Source organism: Selaginella moellendorffii, unplaced genomic scaffold (assembly GCF_000143415.4).
Source record: "Selaginella moellendorffii unplaced genomic scaffold, v1.0 SELMOscaffold_119, whole genome shotgun sequence".
In the NCBI taxonomy this organism is placed as follows: domain Eukaryota; kingdom Viridiplantae; phylum Streptophyta; class Lycopodiopsida; order Selaginellales; family Selaginellaceae; genus Selaginella; species Selaginella moellendorffii.
Window position 1 is genome coordinate 430731 of NW_003314380.1, and position 14582 is coordinate 445312.

The following is a 14582-nucleotide window of genomic DNA, read 5'->3' on the forward strand; positions in this document are numbered from 1 at the left end:
CATAAGCAAGTTTGAATAGTGTCGAATTTGTTGAAACCTTGTATATTGTTCAATATACCCATAAGGTATTGTAAATATGATTGTCCCAATCTTTCTAATTTGTTTTTATGATTTTCTTGAGGATGTTCTTAAGTGTCTTGTTTGTCAACTTTGTTTAACCGTTGCCTTGAGGGTAGTATGGTGTTAAAGCCTTATGCTTGTTTCTCTTGAAACTTGTTATGAGTAGTCCAAAGAAGTCGAGTCCCTATCGTTAAAATGATTCTAGGGTGTTGTTAAATGAAGCTCTTGAGTTTGTTTCTTTGATGTTCTAGTTTGGTTGGGCAAGTATTGGAGCCCTTGTTAAGGAATTTGTCAGGAATCCCCCAATTCTTGCCACATTCCTAACTCTCACCAAATTCCTGACCCACAGACCACATTCTAACTCTCGAAACACAATCACATTCCTGACTCTTAAGACACTTCCGTATTTCTGACTCTCTGATTTCCTGTATGATCCTGATTCTCGGACCACATTCCTGATGATGATGTGGCACCTCCTCGACCTTAGTTATATTTAGGCCGTCCTCGATCCAAGAGTGCTGGAGCTTCATCAACCTATAGTATATGTAGGTTAGCCTTGTTCCATTTCTCCACAATCTGAATCAACACTAGTCTAAGGCCTTTTTTTTGTCTCCACTAGTTTTTCTCTTTATCTTTTGCATTTTCCAATCCTAATCTTATTGGGGGTCTTGACAGTTTGATTCAAATTGTGCTTTCTATTTTTGCTTTAGCTCATTTTGATTGTTTGATTGCATTTGCCTTTTTGCCCCTTTTCTTTCTTCTTTGCTGATGGAGTCTCCAAGCCATCTTGATTTCTTTTCTGAAGTCCTTGCAAAAATCCAGTCTAAGAATACCGAGCTGAAGGCGGCCCTTCTTCACATGCAACAGAAGCTTGCTTCACTTTTGGCTCAAGGATCAAGCAAAGTTCCTGAACCGAAGATGAGTTTCCTAGCGAAGTTCTCAGGCAAGCGTTCAGAGCTTTGCGGATTCCTGAACCAGATGGAGCTGATCTTCGCACTTCAACATCGGCGGTACCCCACTCTTGAGTCTCAAATCAGCACGATCAGGATATTGCTCAAAGGTGTAGCTTTGTCATGGTTTTCTCCTCTCTTGGAGAAGAGCATGAAAGGGGTCATGGTTCTGGAGTTAATGGATCTTCAGTTGTTCAAAAAGGATTTTGAAGCAAGTTTTGGTGAGATAGATCGGGTTTGGGCTGCCACCACAAAGATGAGACATCTCTCTTAGGGGTCTCATCCTACCTCAATCTATGTTGTGGAGTTCCAACTCCTTGCCTTGGATACTCAATGGGATGAGTGGGCCTTGATTGATTAATTTCATTTTGGCCTCAACAACATTGTTAAGGATTTGTTGCTCACCATAGAGGATCCCACAGACCTGTCAGACGCCATCAACAAAGCTATTCGATGCGACAATCATCTCTTTGAACGTTATCAGGAAAGTCACCATGCCACTGTTTTCCCGTCCCAGACTTAGGAATCCCAGCTTGAGTCTTCAGGGCATACTCCTAAACCTATTACTCTAGTCCTGATGGATATTTTTGGTACTCCCTGACTCATCAGAGGGAAGCTGAGTCCTGCTGAGAAGCAAAGTCGAGTATCTCAAAATCTTTGCCTCTACTGTGCTAATCCTAATCACAAAGCAGCTGTGTGTCCCAAGAAGCCTCCCTGACTGCTCGAGTTCACTCTGCCTCAAGGTCCACCTCTATTGCAGTTGGGAAACGACCCTGTCCAAATAGAGTAGGAGCTGTCTATTTGAACTCCCCGAATAAAAACAACTTTTCTTCTTTATCAAACTCTTCACCACCTTTCATCAAAGCCACCACCAATTCCCACAACTTTCACATCCTATATCTCCTTTCTTTAACCAAAAAATCAGGACCCAAAGCTCTGGTGCTACTGGACTCGGGTGCAACTTCTTGCTTCATGGACACGAACTTTGTTGCCCGACATCATGTTCCTCTTTCTTCTACCATACAAGATCTTAGGGTTGAAGGCATTGGCGGGCAATTTGTGTCTCCATCTTCTGGATTTAGGGAAACGTTGCCCGTTCAAGTACATATTGGGTCCACCGTCACCGATATCGCCTTTAACATCATCAACAACAAGTCTTCCTCTGTGGTGTTCGGCCTTCCTTGGTTCCAACTGCACCAGCCTCAGATCTATTGGAAGGAATTATAGCTCGTTTCTCCCACATCAGCATCTCCCATGTCTTCCCCTGTTGTTCATCGAGTCTGAATCAGGAAAAGTTCCCTAAACTCAAATTGAGGTTTTGTTCCTAACTCTACAAAGTTTTCACCCTCTTATTTTCCCTCTTTTCCATCTTACATTGAACAGTATCCTTGTCCCATCATTCCATTCAGTCATACACCTCCTCCTATTTCCACAATCACTATGAAAGAACTCCTTCATAAAAAACCTATTTTCCTTTTTGCTTTGCATGTTTTTCTTGTCAGTCTTCTTGAGAAGTATCATGATTTTGGGGATGTGTTTGACAAGAAAAAAGCTAGTGTACTACCTATTCATCAGCCTTATGACTGTCCTATTGATTTACAGGAAGGAGCATCACCTCCGTGGGGGCCTATCTATATGTTATCCCCGTCCGAGTTTAAGGCCCTTGTAAGCAACCAAAGGGAATGATTCGAGAGACAGTCTATGGGGTTCAAATATAGAGGGAAAGGGCCCATGAACAAGAGTCCACCCCCTTTTCTAATCGGTTAAGGGTCTTGGGATATTTAGGGTTAAGCGTCCTTGGGTTTGAATAGTACTGGGCTGGGTGACCTCCCGGGAAGTCCAAACTTAAGAGCTTACAACCCTCAAAAGAGTACATGGACGAGAACCTTGCATCGGGGTACATTTAGCATTTGCAATCCCCGGCAGAAGCAGAAGCATGGGAGTTTGCAGCTAGTCATCGACTACTGAGGTTTGAACAAGATGACTGTTCGGAACCATTATCTTTGGAACGCCTCGGTGGTGCCGCTTCTTCACCAAGATTGACCTCTGTGGAGCATACAACCTGATCTAGATCCGGCCTAGCAATGAATGGAAGACTACATTCTGAACCCGCTATGGCCACTTCAAGTACACTGTTATGCCCTTTGGCTTGACAAATGCTCCAGCAATTTTCCAACACATGGCAAATGACATCTTTCGAGAGTTTCTTGATGTGATGGTAATTGTCTACCTCGATGACATCCTCATCTTTGAGAATAGTCTTGACTTTGGCAAGATCCATCGTGATACCCTCAGGAGTGACAATGTACCCATCAAACGTTCAAGTTTTCCTTGGCTTCGCCAATTTCTACCGCAAATTCATTGATCGCTACTCCGACATTGTCCTTCCTCTCACACATCTCACTCACAAGGATGTTCCTTTCTCTTGATTTGCTGCTGCCCAGCAGGCCTTCGACACACTCAATGCGGCCTTCAGTTCTGCTCCCGTCTTGATCCATATTGATCCCTCACAACCTTTCTTTATCGAGGCAGACGCCTCCGACTTTGCCATCAGTGCTGTCACACTGTCTCAACTCGGAGCAGATCAGGAATTTTATCTAGTCGCTTTCCATTCGTGGAAATTCCAGCCTGCGGAGATTAATTATGAAATCCACGACAAGGAGCTCTTTGCCATCGTGGATTCCTTTGGAAAGTGGCGTCGTTTCTTGGAGGGGGCAAGCCATCAAACAACGGTCTAGACAAATCACAAAAATCTGGAGTACTTTGCCACTTCCCGAGTTTTGAGCCGTCGTCAGGCAAGGTGGGCACAATTCCTGAGTTAGTTTGACTTTGTTATCAAGTACAAACCTAGAAAGCTTCAGGGCCTTCCTGATTCTCTTTCAAGGCACTCGTATCTCAGTCTCAGGCCTGGTAATCCTACTTTCGATCAACAGGATCAAGTTATCCTCGGTCTTGATCAACTTCAAGTTATGGCAATTTCCCTGGCCCCTCAGGACTCCTCCTTGATGGATGCGATCAGAAATGATCTTCAATCTGACAACCTCGCCAGCGACATTTTCCCCCATCTTTAGGCTGGACATCCAGTGACTCCCAATTGCCGGTGATTTGACGAGTTTGAGTTCTTAGATGGCTTGTTGTACCATGGGGAGCAGCTTTACATTCCTGAAGGTGATGCTCGAAGGTTGGTCCTGATGGCATGCCATGATAGCCCAACTGCTAGTCACTTCAGCATTGCGAAAACCTATAAGCTGGTTGCACGGGACTTTTGGTGGCCTCACATGGACGATTATATCAAAGCTTTTGTTACCTCTTGTAACACTTGTGCCCGGAATAAAGTACCTTGCCACCTTCCTTTAGGTTTGCTTCGTTCCCTCCCAGTCCCTTCAGGTCCTTGGGAATCCATCTCAATGGATTTCTTAAGTGATCTTCCGAGTTTTGGAGGCTTCAACAGCATTTTAGTCGTAGTGGATCGCTTCACAAAGATGGCGCACTTCCTGCCATGTACTAAGGAGTTTTCGGGCAAGGACATGGCAAAACTGGTATTCAAGGAAATTATCCGACTTCATGGGATTCTTGCAGATGTAGTTTCAAATCAGGGACCTCAGTTCATCTCTCATTTCTGGCAACGGTTCCTCTTCAGCGTATCATCCTCAAACTGATGGACAGTCCGAGTGAATGATTCAAACATTGGAACAATTCCTGAGGTGTTTCATCAACTATCATCAGGATGACTGGTTCGATATCCTTCCCCTTGCTGAGTTCTCCTATAACAACTCCATTCACTCCTCCCTTCGAGTTTCCCCCTTCTTTGCAAACTCTAGCTGAAATCCCCGATTTAATCTCTCACTTCCTTCTCCATTCGAATCCTCTCCTTCAAATCCCTGCTTTGAGGCATTTATCTCTAACCTCCAGGAAATCCACAACTCCATCTCCTTCCACCTTCATCGTGCTCAGGAATTTCACAAAACATTCACCAATGTCCATTGTCAGGATTGTCCCTCTTACAATATCGGGGATAAAGTCTGGCTTCTTAGGCCACCACCAAGCTATGTCTTAAACTCGATTTCAAACGCCTTGGTCTTTTCCCTATCACTACCATCATTAATCCTGTCATTTATCGCCTTGCACTTCCCTCCTTATATCAAATTCACCCTATTTTTCACTCCTCTCTCCTTGAGCCTTATATTCCCAGTCTTATTCCAAATCGGGTCATTTGTAGCGCATTTTATCTCTCTCCACTTAAGCCAACTGGAAAAGAGGCAATTGCTTGATGAGAGAGCCCTTAGTGGCTATTTTAACCCCATTTATCCCCCAAGGTTCCAAGGATTCACGGTGACAATATATTTAAATCTCATCCCATGATCACATGCACTACACTCACCCCCCCTTCAGAGATGTCAATGTCCTCATTGACTATTGACTAGCAACCCCTACTGAGCCAAGGGGAACCAGCACCTCCATTTCTACACTAAATCTACCAATCCTTCCATTGTGTAGACTAACTATTCCATGTGAGGCAAATAGTCATCCACCCGTACCACAGTCCCTCGATGGATACCTTCGTCTGTGGATACTCTACACAATAGGAAGGACATACGCATGGATGCCCAATATGTACGATTTCAAATTTAGGGGTAGGAATATACCTTGCTCAAGGGTATATTATATTTTTAAGTAGCCACTAATCAATGGGAATCGAACCCGTGCAATTTGCTCCGATACCAACTATAACGCACCTTATATCCCCTTAAGCCAACTTGAAAAGAAATTGCTTGATAAGAGAGCCCTCGATCGATTCTTCAAACTTTGTTTGATTCTTCGTTGTCATCTCTATCTTCATCCTTGTTTGTCCTGCCTGTGGTTATTTTATCCCTATTTATCCCCCAAAATTCCAAGGATCCACAGTGACAGTATATCCAAATCTCATCCCATGATCACATGCGCTACATCATTCCTCCGCCTCCACTAGTGCAACTCGAGGATGGGTCTGAATACAAGGTTCAGGACATCCTTGATTCCAAGATCTCACAGTCTAAACTCTACTATTTAGTAGACTAAAAGGGTTACGGATCTAAGGAATGCACTTGGGAACCTGCAGACCACTTAATTCATTCTCTTGACCTTGTTCATGACTTCCACTACCGCTATCTTTCTCATTCTAGTCCTCATTCTTTTCATTCCCCATCTCTCGTCCCTCGACACCCATCTCATCCTCCTCTTCATTCTCATTCACATCCTCGTTCCACTCGTTCTTGAGGAGGGGGTGCTGTCAGGAATCCCCCAATTCTTGCCACATTCCTGACTCTCGCCAGATTCCTGACCCATGGACCACATTCCTGACTCTCGAGACACTTCTCTATTCTTGACTCTCTGATTTCCTGTATAATTCTTGATTCTCGGACCACATTCCTAATGATGACGTGGCACCTCCTCGACTTATGTTATATTTAGGCCGTCCTTGATCCAAGAGTGGTGGAGCTTCATCAACTTATAGTATATATAAGTTAGCCTTGTTTCATTTCTCCACAATCTAAATCAACAACAATCTAAGGCCTTTTTTTCATCTCCACTAACTTTTCTCTTTGTCTTTTGCATTTTCCAATCCTTATCTTGTTAGGGGTCTTGACAAAATTCTTGAGCATGTCAAATGCTTGTTAGCAATCTTGAGTCCAATTGTACACGTGATTTTTCTTCAAAAGATCTGCAAGGGGTTTTGCAATCTTCATATAATCTTTGATGAACTGTCAATGATATTTCATTTTGCCAAGGAAGGATCGTAGTCCGGTGACTAAAGCACTATTATATAAGTATGGACTATCTTTTTAAGTTGGAGGCATTAGTGATGTGAGTAGTGCTTGCTTTCCTTAAGGATATCCTAGTACTCCCTCACCTTGTCTGTGCCATAATTCTCTACCTCAAAAGTGCACTTAGCTCAGAAAAGTGAAATCATTTATAAAGAGACTAGCTAAACTGCTGCGTAATCTTGTGTTATTGTGAAAGTTCTTGCTTCTTCCTCATGTTATTTACTTTAATCAGTCTTCAATCTATTCTCAGGCTTTATGATTCCCATATTCTTGTCTTGCTTGCTCACAACACTTTGTGTTTTTCCTGCAGAGGATTCCAAAGTGTTGGATCTGGTACTATTGGATCTGTCTGGCCTGATCATGTCCTAGTATGGAAACCGTCTATGTGTAAAAGTTTTTGATATTTTCTTTGGAAAAACAAAAGAGTTTGAAACTTTTGTGTTTTTTGGGATAAAGTTTCATACTTATATTAGAGAGAGTCCCAACACTTATTAAAGTCTTCAACTAAAATTATAATATTGAATGCATTTCAATACAAAATTAAGCAAGATATTTAATTATTGATCTTTTTCTATAAACAATGCTGGGTATAAACCCATTTAAAATATTTCATAATTTCTTTATATTGTAGGTTATGCTTGATTTAAAGGATTTTTTTTAAGTTAATAATATTTTTGTTTTATTTCTAATCTAGATGTAATATAATATAAATAAGGAAGTAAACTAAATATTAGAGTAACTTAAAAATTAGCGTTTCTTACATCATTATTCATTATATAGCTGTCTCTTGGTCTAGCTGATGTAGCATTCTAATTTCAGTACTATAAGCTTATGATAATAATATTAAATAAATTTTCTCTAAATTATAAGAAAATATGTCTCTGATATATATTTTTTTCAATTATAGTTAATCACTTGGATCCCTTGGAAATGATGAACTTGAAAAGATTACATAATGGCTAGTTGTAATATAGAGGGCACAAAATCCAGCCGTCTAAGATTGATGGCCTGGTGGTTAAACACGAAAGAACTTAAGAGAGTTAAATATTGTTCTAGCTATTTAAAAATTAGAAACTAGTGGGGACACCATTCCTTGCCATTTGTCCTGGTGTGCAACAGCTAGCAATTAACACTAATATTCAATGGTATGCAAATGCCTCAATTTAAACAAATGCCGAGCCTCATTAGTTGTTATTCTTAGCATTCAAGTATGTTAAGAAATATATTAGAATATACATTGTGATATATTTTAGATAGCACAAAAGAAATTTAGGAGTAGTATATTTTAAATAGCACAACAAATTATTTAAAAAGAGGAGTAGTACTCAATGGAATTTAACAATTGGTTCCTCAAGGTATGGAAGAAACTAGAAACCTAGACAGATAAAATTGATGGATCAATTCCTCTCTCTCTCTCTCTCTCTCTCTCTCTTCATTTGTTTCTTTCTTTCTATGATTTTGCAGAGTCGTCAAAAAAGGTACTTGGCATTGGCTTTGAGGTTCCCATAGGCAAACTCATTCACTCTGTACCACAACAGAACTTGCAAGGGTGAGCTTTTAAGTGTTCTGAAGCTACTCTCTCTTGTTTTGACTTCCAGGTTCCGTGGATTCGAAAGGCCTGTAGGAAAACGTTTCACAAAGGTGCGGATATTCTCTCTACAAAAATCAACAATCCCGCCATTTTCTTCATCGCATCTCCCGAGAATTGGGATAGCTCTCCATCTTCCACTTGATCTCTGCCCACTTGAGATGAGATGCATGGATCCTACAAGAAGCCAGCCGTGGACACCACGCTGTTGCATCTCCCGAGCTATTTTGTTCAAGATGTGTGGTATACCGGCGTGAACTATAAATTGCAGTGCAGGATCACATTCTAACTGATTTAATGCTAGAAGCAGCTATGATATCTGACAACTCCAAAATGTTGAGCCTTCGCAACTTCCAATATGCTTTGTGGAAGGTCCCGATGGTAAGTTTGAGTTTTATTATTCTCGCAAGAAATTAACCAGCTAGGAAACCCAGAGCAGTTATTAAAGAAATACGTTCCATTTCTTTGTGAGGAGTGTCAGCAATCGCAACTAACACTGATACTCTTGAATTTTTTTTATCTGTGCATAATTTAGGTTGATTATGTTTCTCAGTTCGGTGCTGACCAGTATCTACGTCTGGGGAAACTTCTTGTATTGTGTAGGATCATCTCGTTCTTGGACTCCAACATAATAAAATTCCATCGAGAAGAAATACTAATCTTCTCTATTGCAGGTTCGTGATAGTATTTATCTTATTTTGCATACTTCCGATGCTGTTTCTTTTCTGTTGGAAAGCTCAGTGTTTTACTTGTTGTCACTAACACTAATACCAGATAGCACTACGCCTGAACATCCTAGCATGGTTTATTTCTGAAACTTCTATTTCGGACGAGAAGCAGTTACTGTTGGCCGTGGTTGGCTGCATTGTAGCTCTTGCAAGCACTTTGAAGGTAAATCTTGATTTCATAATTTAAACCAGTCTTAAATCTTTGTTTGTAGTCTGTGCCATGCGGTGCTTTAAAGAAATCAAGCAGGAAGGTCAAGTCTTGAAGATTTCTGTGCTTTTGCGAGCCATACATGACAATTCCAAGAACTTCGTAAACAACAGGAGGTTTTTGTCATCCTTTCTTCATACTAGTCTGCTCAGCGAATGAGAGCAAGACAATTAGAACATGTGGTACGTTTCATTAAGTTGCACCTCCGCCAACAATTTCAATCTTTCTAAGAACTTCAGACATCTCCCACCTTGCTTTGTTGGTTCGATCCAGCTGGAAATTATTGACTTGCCAGAAGGAAAGAAAGCAGAAAAGAATTCCTTGATATGTTTCGTTACATGTATACTTCTTTTCTTTCTGGCATGTCACCAGTTTTCTATGTTGGATCAAATCAATAGAGCAAGGCGGCTGTATGAAAGATTGAGACCCTCTGCATTAGCTATTGCATCAACAACCCACAGATGTATGGCTAAGGGAGGGATGGAAATGAGTGGGATGACCATAACCTAAACGAGACGCAGACAAGGTGGCTTTGACAACCTCTTGGTCATCTCGTCTGTGCTCAAGCAAAGTATCCATGAAATCCGTTGTGGGATCGGATTTGTTGGCTTTGTGTTCGTCGATGATCTTCTGGCTTTGTGTTCTTCTGGCTTTGTGTTCGTCGATGATCACGCTATCTTTGAAGCAAGCAGGCGCTTCGTCAGCGACCAGCTGCGCCAGCAGAGCAATGTGACTATCTTCTGCTGGCCCATAGAATGAAGCAATGGAGACTCGAGTTCGCTCCGAGTTGACAACTGCTCGGTGCTCCACACTCTTGTACGCATCATTGGAAAGAATCTGAATAACACACAATCAAAACCTGGAAATCTCATGCATGCACGACTATGACGATCGAAAGAAAGCTTACCTGAAGTTGATCTCCAATGTTGACAACAAAGGCGCCAGGCAGAGGTTTGATCGGCACCCACGCTCCACAGTGTACAATCTGGAGGCCATCTTTCACCCTGGTGTCCTGCTGGAGTATAGTGAAACCGTTTGGATCCGCGTGAGCGTCCAGTCCGATTGTAAGCTCCGGCTCCGGACAAGGTGGATAGTAGTTCATCCTCATCGCATGCCTCTCTCCTCCAAAAGCTTCCTCCAGAGCACCACTTTCCAGTCCCAGTGACTCCGAGAACAATCCAAGCACTCTTTTCGCGGCGACGAACGAGACGTGGGTGGGGCGGACGACTGAATCGCTGGCGAGGGCGAGGAAGAGATGAATCGCTTGCGCGCTCTGGCCGTTTGCGCAGAGCGTCGAGATCACGATGTTACAGGAGAAGGCGTTCTTGTGGACGAGATCGTGGAAGACGGACCATGCGTCCGGGAGGCTGGAGCACTTGCCATACATGAGGATGAGGAGATTGCTGAACAAGGGGTGGTGGCGTAGGTCGAGGGTGGCGGCCAGGCGGCGGTGCAAGAGCTTCCCTCGCGGGAGGGAGTTGGAATCACCACATTGGCGCAGAAGAGTCGCGATTTGGCGTGGAGATGCCTGCAGGAGGCACCGCGATCACTCCTCTTGCTACTTCGCTGGATGTCATGGCAAAGACACACTCTCTCTCTCTCTCTCCATGATCCTGTGAAGAGCTTCATATGGATCATCACATTTTTTGTCAATAGCTTCACATAGGCACTAAACAACAGACATAAAGGAACTCAGAAGCAATCAGTCTTCTAAGCATCTTATCCTCCGGCATCAAATGTTGGATCAGTGATGTCCTTTTTGAAGTCTCGCTTGTTGTTTGAGGTGGGCACGTGCTCCTATGGGGGTGTTGCAAAGCTGTGGGCTCTCAATGTAAAGGGGATTTCCTTGGCAAAAGAGCTTGAAATTTTGGTGTGCTGTTTTTCTTGTTTTACCATTTTGTTTTACATGAGACATGTAGGAAATCCTGAGCTCAAAAGTTCACTAAGATTCATTTGCATAAACTACACTTTGGCAGAAAAATTATAACATTTATTACAAAATACAATAATCAGTTAAAAACAACCCATTCATCATCGAATGGATCTAGGACGTACAATTTGCCTTGCTTCTCCACACATTGTCCAATATTCCAGCAATGGGTAACTTTGGTAAAATCCACACACTTTGACAGCACAAGAAGGAACGGGGTTACATCTGCCAAGAAGTGGTCATCCTTTGACCCCTCAAACTTTGGAGCCACCACCACGCTCTCTTGATGACCTTGGTAGAAGTCAACAATGTCATCCAGTGCCACCACCCGCTTGAAATCCCGAAACCCTACATGGTCAAGATTCTTGACTTTCGTCCCGTCCTTTAGAACAACGCAATTGCCACCATGTAGCCTCCTTGACACAAGCCCCCCAGTAGGATCCAGATGGTCAACCACAAGGTTGACATACTTCTCCTGGGCGGCACTAAACACCACGATATCGTACACTTTTGAAACCTTCCCCAGAAATTCATCTACGCCTGGTCTCTTCATGATGTGGAGTGGTGCATCATCGTCGAATTCCATGCTGAAATCTACAGAAGAGACGAGATCCTTATGAGCGTATACCAGTGTATTGTCTAGATCGAGAATGAGTGTCTTCTTCATGATACCCTAAAAAATGACTCGTATTCCGTGGAAATGTAGAAGGGCCACAAAAGGTGACCAAAGGTGCCACGTCTGCCCTAAACTCTATCCGACGTGGCCTTTTTGTATTCTTGTACCCTACTATTGGCAAAGCCCAAGGGAGCCGGAGGAGCGCGTCGATCCTCAATGCAGCTTAGATTCCAAATCTAGGGCTGCCGTGATCGTCTGGCAAGGGCAGAGGTGAGTGCGCTGCTGGTTTGCGGCCTACTGTTGGCGAGGCGGAAGGAGGTGAGCATGCAATTGTAACAAGTTTGTTGTGAATCCATTGACGGACAGCTGATGTGCGCATTCTAGGCTCCAGCCGTTGGATAAGTGCAGTAACGACTCCTCAATCTCTTTTGTGCTTTCAGCAACGACTCACAATGTTAACACTGACCAGAGTCCACCATGGAGAGGAAGAGAGCTGCTGGTCCGAAGAAACTACACACTCAGAAGCGATCCGACGTCATGCTCGAAAGGACCCGCCCACTGGATCCGATTAACCGAGCTCGATCAGGTTGGTCAAAACTTGAAACATCTGCACTTGTCTGACGAAGATCCTCGTTGAAGCAGGAGCAGGAGAAACTGATCATGATGCATCCGCGTTGCAGGCTGCTCCTGACGCTGGTACGAAGAATTCCTTTTGTTGGCTGACACGACTCTTTGCTGGTTTGATTCATGACTTGCAGAATATGTTCGGCAATTCCTCGCAATGGCGCAACGCTTGGAGAGATTCAAGATGCTCTCGGCGAATGTTGTGACCGGGATCGTGGAATCGATCCAAAAGGGAGGGGAGACTCCAGTTGCAGCAGCAGGTGGATACAATAATTTCTCTCTTTGGCATCTTTTCGCTTCTGAGTGGCCCCTTGTCTCTCTTGTCCAGGCCGCTTCTGCAGCAGCTACGAAGTGCTCGCTTGTGTTGGCCAGGGGGCGTCCGGGAAAGTATACAAGTGCCGTAGCAAGGAGGACGAACAAATCTACGCCATCAAAGTCATCAAGGTTCGCACAGCAACGAAGTCCAGAGACCAGGATGTCGCGCTCGTCTTCAAGGAGGGAGAGATGCTCCAGCGCTGCGAACACCCCAACATAGTCAAATACTTCGACATGTGGAAGGAGGAAGGCGAGCCGGGCAAGTCGAAAGTGTACATTGTCATGGAGTTTTGTGGCCGCTCGCTCCAGTCGGTGCTCCTCGGCGGTGAGTCACCACCTGCAGATGCGTTTAGGCAGCTTCTTCAAGCTGTGGCGCATGTGCACGACAACGTGGGTGTTCATCGGGATATAGCACCACACAACATCTTCGTCACAGACGATGGACGCATCAAGCTGGGAGATTTCGGTCTTGGTAGGCAAATGAAACATCTCTTCCATCTCTCATTTGTTGGCTTACAGCTAAAAATAAGGAGTCCATGCTCGAGACCGAAAATATCAAGAAGGGGAGAGCAGTTTACTACTCTCCCCAGCGCCGGAGCAACTCAACCTACACTGACATGCTTGCGCTTGGAGTTATACTCTTCGAACTTCATTGGAGGTGTCCCCCGGACCAGGTTTGGCTGCAGTTTGTGCAACGTGCTTGCTTAGTTTGGTGAATCTGTGTAGGAAAGGGAGTCGGTATTGATTGACGTCCGGGATGGCGTTTTACCAGCAGACTGGGCGTACCAACACCCATCAATTGCGCCCAAGGTGTTGGAGCTGGTCGCAGCAAGACGCGACCAGCGTCCATCCGCGCGCGACATCCTCTGCGATCCTGCCTGGCAATCTGTTTGGTGAGTTTCTTTCATTACTCTGATTCTCTGCTTGGCTTCTAACATGTCTGTTTGCAGCTGATCGTTGTAGTTGTTTAGATTTACTTGCTCCTTTTTGTCATCTTTGTAGTCTTGGTCTTTTTCAGCATGCTGATTTCGATTCAGAAATATGAATTCGTTGCCAGTTCATTGCATTTCTGCCAGGCCGAGTTGTTCTCGATCAAGGTTGCTGAACAACTCAAGGGCTTCCGACATTCTTGTAGTCAGGTTCGGTTCAAGGAACAGGATTGGTAAACAGCACATTGACGGGAGATGCAACAGCGTGGTGTCCACGGCTGGCTTCTTGTAGGGTCCATGCATCTCACCTCAAGTGGGCAGAGATCGAGTGGAAGCTGGAGAGCTATCCCAATTCTCGGGAGATGCGATGAAGAAAATGGCGGGATTGTTGATTTTTGTAGAGAGAATATTCGCACCTTTGACCTGTTGACCTTTTTACAGGGAAACGTTTTCCTACAGGCCTTTCTGAATTGAATCCAAGGAACCTGGAAGTCAAAACAAGAGAGTAGCTTCAGAACACTCAAAAGCTCACCCCTGCAAGTTCTGTTGTGGTACAGGGTGAATGAGTTCCCCTTTTTTGACGAGTCTGCAAAATTATAGAAAGGATGAGTCAAATGGAGAGAGAGAGAAATATATACATATATATATATGAATTGATCCAGGTTTCTTGTTTTTTTCATACCTTGAGGAACCAATCGTTCAATTCCACTGATTTCTTTGCATACTTGAATGCAAAGAATAACAAATAATGAAGCTAGGTGCTTGGTTAGATTGAGGCAAGTTTTCAAATAGCTAGAACAATCTTTAGCTCTTTTAAGTTGTTTAGTGTT

The 14582-nt window shown here is 43.6% G+C and overlaps 1 protein-coding gene across 5 annotated transcripts; it reads left to right on the top strand.

Moving 5' to 3' along the window:
* Nucleotides 1-12040: 12040 nt before the first annotated feature.
* On the top strand, nt 12041-13884 carry LOC112342800 (eukaryotic translation initiation factor 2-alpha kinase-like). 5 transcript variants are annotated; one of them, XM_024665185.1, is made up of 9 exons: nt 12041-12202; nt 12269-12291; nt 12354-12470; nt 12524-12580; nt 12643-12768; nt 12837-13295; nt 13343-13497; nt 13550-13716; nt 13774-13884. In XM_024665185.1, the coding sequence occupies exons 3-9, from the start codon at nt 12362-12364 to the stop codon at nt 13775-13777; spliced, it is 1077 nt and encodes a 358-aa protein (XP_024520953.1). In that variant the 5' UTR covers nt 12041-12202; nt 12269-12291; nt 12354-12361; the 3' UTR covers nt 13778-13884. The 5 variants fall into 5 exon arrangements, with proteins under 5 accessions (XP_024520953.1, XP_024520955.1, XP_024520952.1 ...); XM_024665187.1 differs by having other exon boundaries at nt 12269-12286; XM_024665184.1 differs by having other exon boundaries at nt 12269-12470.
* Nucleotides 13885-14582: the final 698 nt, after the last annotated feature.

Coding starts and splice junctions, on each gene's coding strand:
- LOC112342800 (XM_024665184.1), top strand. CDS start 12,362: ATGGAGAGGAAGAGAGCTGCTGGTCCGAAGAAACTACACACTCAGAAG. Junction 12,769..12,836: donor GACTCCAGTTGCAGCAGCAG/GTGGATACAATA, acceptor TCTCTTGTCCAG/GCCGCTTCTGCAGCAGCTAC. Junction 13,296..13,342: donor GCTGGGAGATTTCGGTCTTG/GTAGGCAAATGA, acceptor GTTGGCTTACAG/CTAAAAATAAGGAGTCCATG.